General features: G+C 35.6%; 1 protein-coding gene across 1 annotated transcript in view; it reads left to right on the plus strand.

Annotated features, from left to right (window-relative positions):
- The first annotated feature begins 4,131 nt into the window (after nucleotides 1–4,131).
- The window catches only part of LOC102755209 (olfactory receptor 502-like), a 992-nt gene continuing 254 nt past the window's right edge, over nucleotides 4,132–4,869 (plus strand). The window contains exon 1 of the mRNA XM_015568602.1: nucleotides 4,132–4,868. Within this exon, the coding sequence (XP_015424088.1) occupies nucleotides 4,132–4,868 (737 nt within the window). The remainder of the gene's footprint in view (nucleotide 4,869) is intronic.

Genomic DNA, 4,869 nt, shown 5'->3' on the forward strand with positions numbered 1-4,869 from the left:
AAAAAAAAATGCATTGAACAATGATATCCCAACAATTACACAACCTGGAGAAAATGAAGGAAATCCTAGAAATATATAATTCTCCAAGGCTGGATCAGGTAGAAAAATAAAATCTGAAAGGACAAATATCAACTAATAATATCAAATCAGTAATTTAAAAATTCTCAACAAAGGAAATACAAAGAAAAGTCCTAAACCAGATGGCTTCACAGGTACATTTTACCAAACATCCAAAGAAGCATTAATACCTATGCTTTTCAAAGTGTTCCAAAAAACTGAAGAAGATGGATGATTCCCAAACACATTTTATGAGGCCAGCATTACCCTGATACCAAAATCAGATGAATACATTACATCATAAACAAGCATAATCTCAAGATTAAAACCTTAAATGTAAGTCTCAAAACCATAAATATCCTAGGAAAAAATGTAGACAGTAAGATCTTGGAGATTTCTTATAGCAACATTTTTTTTCTGATATATCTCCCCAAGCAAGGAAAACAAAAGAAAAAATAAACAAATGGGAGTACATCACACTAAAAAGCTTTTATACAGCAAAGGAATCCATCAACAAAATGAAAAGACAACCCACTGAAAGGAAAACATATTTGCCAATGATACATCTGATAGGGGGTTAATATACAAAATTTATAAAGAACTTATACAACTCAACACACACATACACACAAAAAACAAACAAACAAAAAAACTCACACCAAACAATCCAATGAAAAAATGGGCAAAGATATTGAAAACTTATTTGAAGAAATAATGAGAAAATTTCCCCTAACTGGTTAAAGAAATAGACTTATAAATCTAGGAAGCACAGAAAGTCCCAAACAAGATGAACCCAAAGAGGCCTACACCAAGACATATCATAATAACAACACAAAAGGTTAAAGACAGAGAGAGAATCTTAAAAGCAGCAAGAGAAAAGCAGTTAGTTACCTACAAGGGAGTACCCATACAACTGTCAGCTGATTTCTCAACAGAAACTTTGCAGGCCAGAAGGGAGTGGCAAGAAATATTCAAAGTGATGACTAGCAAGGAACTATAACTAAGATTACTCTACCCAGCAAAGTTATCATTTAGAATTGGTCAGACAAAGAGCTTTGCAGACAAGAAAAAGCTAAAGGAGTTCATCACCACCAAACCAGTACTACATGAAATGTTGAAGGGTACTCTTTAAGAAGAAAAAAAGAAGGAAAAAAATAAGATTAAAAAATATGAACAATAAAATGGCACTATATACATACCTATCAACAATTGAATCTAAAAATCCAAATAAATGAACAAGGAATCTAATGAACAAAATAAACTGATGAACAAAATAGGACCAGAAGCATGGAAACATGGAATAGACTGACGAATCTCAGAGAGGGTTGGGGGTGGGAAGAGATTAGCCAAAGAACATGCATACATGCATCACCTATGGACACAAACAATAGGGTGGTGAAGGCCTAGGGTGGGTTGGGAACTGGGTGGGAGGGGAGAGGTAATGGGGGGGAAAATCAGGACATCTGTAATACTCTCTATAATAAAGATATATTTTAAAAGACTAGGTTGCAAATACCAAGGGGGTAACCAATAAAAAAATAGAGGAAGTAAACAAAAAATGGGAAAGGACCTGTATAGACTCTTCTCCAAAGAGGACATATGAAGGTGGCTTCAGACATATGAAAAGATGCTCAATGTCACTAATCATCAGAGAAATGCAAATTAAAACCACAATGAGATATCATCTTACACTTGTCAGAATGACTATCATCCATAAATGAACAAACAACAAATGTTGGTGAGGATGTGGACAAAGGGGAACCCTCAAGCACTGTTGGTGAGAATGAAGGTTACTGCAGCCACTGTGGAAAAGTGGCAGACCCATTAAGGAATAGTTGTGTTTGTGTGAAGTGAAGTGCTCAATATTCACTTGAGAATGTGATAATGAAGCCTGGTGCTTTTGAATTCACATTTGAATCTCCAGAATCTTCAGAGGTTCATTCCCAAAGGCAAACAATAATAAAAACATGCCTACTATATAACATCAGTGAGTTTAATTTATTTCTGTAAGATGAATGAATTCCTATGTCAACAGGTAAGATTTGGCTTTTGTGAGGAATCTATGATTGCCGTTTATTCTCTAAAGTTGCACTCACAAGGCCTGGTGGAGAAACAAGGCAGATGTAATTCAGCAGTCAGCTAGCAAGTAACCTTAGCTGAAAGAATCCAAGTTTCTACAGTCTACTTAGTGCAGTGGTTCTCAACCTTCCTAATGCCGCGACCCTTTAATACAGTTCCTCATGTTGTGGTGACCCAACCATAAAATTATTTTCATTGCTATTTCATAACTGTAATTTTGCTACTGTTATGAATCATAATGTAAATATCTGATATGCAGGATGCATTTTTATTGTTACAAATTGAACATAGTTAAAGCATAGTGATTAATCACAAAAACAATATGTAATTATATATGTGTTTTTCGATGGTCTTAGGTGACTCTGGTGAAAGGGTTGTGCGACCTCCAAAGGCGTCGTGACCTACAGGTTGGTGACCCACGGGTTGAGAACCGCTGACTTAGTGGATATAAAGAAATATAATTTAGGATACTATGACTCCTCATTTATCCACCCATAAGACCAGAAATTCACATGATCTTTCCCACTATCTAAACTTGGCACTCAACCATAATGCTAATTAATTCACTGGCTTTGAGATGCTTTGGAGTCTTAATGCTTGTAAATATCCAAATTCTCCCTTTGTTCATTGTTCTGAATGCTTTAGCTTACAGGCAACCTGATACTTTTGACCAAGTTGAGAATTAACAGACAAAAACATGGAGACGGGGTTCAATCTGACCATGAGCTGGGTGACACTGGGTAAACTTGTGAACATTTTAGCTGTAACTTTATTCAGCTGCTTACTATTTTGAAACTAAATTTATTTCATTTTGTAATACTCTAATTATAAAACACTGTGATATTAGGAAATGATTTGATTTACTTAAGTAAATTTATACAATATTTAGGTTAATATGTTTTTTATTGATTCAGAGAGTAAGGGAGAGGGAGAGATAGAAACATCAATAATAAGAGAGAATCATTGATTGGTTGCCTCCTGCATGTCCCCTACTGGGGATCGAGCCCACAACCAGGCATATGCCCTTGACCAGAATTGAACCCAGGACCCTTCAGTCCACAGGCTGATGCTTTATCCACTGAGCCAAACCAGGGAGGGCTAGGTTGATATTTGAAACCACTTGATATAATAATAGTTTAATTGTAAATGTTAGATATAATAAATTTATAATAGGTATCTTCATTTGTAATCTCATGTGAAATTTCTTTCTATTTCTTCATTGCCCTATTAAAAATTATAATTCTCCTTTTAAAAAATGATCTTGTTTTATTGACAGAAACTATAATCTTTCTGATTAACTCTGCACCTCTTTTACACAGTAGCTGTAAAAAGGGTAATTTGTTACCCACCCATTTCTGAGAGACTCAACTTCATTATGAGTGTTAATTTCATTTACAGTGTAGTTATAAAAGAAATGGACTGGCTTCAAACTGCCTGAGATTCACAACTTGATTCCACCACTTGCTATATAACTTGCTGAGTCACTTTACAATATCAAATCAGTTTCTTCATCTATAAATGTAAGTCCTCAATATTATTTCATGAAAATTAATATAGAACTATATATCTAAAATTTTCACAGTGCTTACCATTCAGTAAACCTTCAAAAACAGCTATTATGTTTCTATTATATAAACCTACATTTAGATACTTCTCTTTTATACTGACAATTCCTATTTGCTATTCTCATAAGTCTTATGTTTTTAATGTTTAAATTTAAAGCCACTTTAAGTACATTTTATAAATTGATAATATAAAAAGATCTACATTATTTGAAGTGGTTTCTTTAATGCTTCTGCTAAAAACAATCTTAAAAATATGCAATATTCACTCCACGTAGCTGTGGACTCTTAAAAAACCTCCTAACTTAGCATGGATAATTATTTTGTTTCTAATAACTCCCATTTATATTAATGAAAATATAAACCACTGAATTCAACCTTCTTTAACATAATCTTTCATCACTGGTTCGTTTGGTAGCAGCAACATTATCTCATGGATTCCCTGGGGGGTGGAAACCACACAGCAGTGACAGGCTTCATTCTACTGGGCTTGACTGATGACCCCGTCCTTAAAGTCATCCTCTTCATGATCATCCTGTGTATCTACCTGGTGACTGTATCTGGCAACCTCAGCACAATCATTCTTATTAAAATCTCTTCTCAGCTCCATCATCCTATGTATTTTTTCCCAAGTCACCTGGCTTCTGCAGACATGGGATTTTCAACTTCTGTCACACCCAATATGCTTGTAAATTTCCTGGTGGAGAGAAATACAATCTCCTATCATGGATGTTGCACCCAGTTTGGTTCAACTGCATTCTTTTGGACAGTGGAGTGCTTCCTTCTGGCTATCATGGCATATGATCACTTTGTGGCAATCTGCAGCCCACTGCTTTATTCAACCAAAATGACCACACAAGTCTGTGTCCAGTTCCTCATAGTGGCTTATGTGGGTGGTTTTCTCAATGCTTCCTCCTTTGCTATTTGCTACTATTTTTTATTCTTCTGTGGACCAAAGCGAGTCAATCATTTTTTCTGTGATTTTGCTCCTCTAGTTGAACTCTCCTGTTCTGATAGCAGTATCCCTGCAGTTGTCCCCTCATTTACATCTGGCTCCATCATTGTGTTCACAGTGTTTGTCATAATTATCTCCTACATGTACATTCTCGTAACCATCCTGAAGATGCGCTCCAATGAGGGGCGCCGCAAGGCCTTCTCCACTTGTACTGCC

The sequence above is a fragment of the Myotis davidii genome, unplaced genomic scaffold, assembly GCF_000327345.1.
Source record: "Myotis davidii unplaced genomic scaffold, ASM32734v1 scaffold1185, whole genome shotgun sequence".
NCBI lineage: Eukaryota > Metazoa > Chordata > Mammalia > Chiroptera > Vespertilionidae > Myotis > Myotis davidii.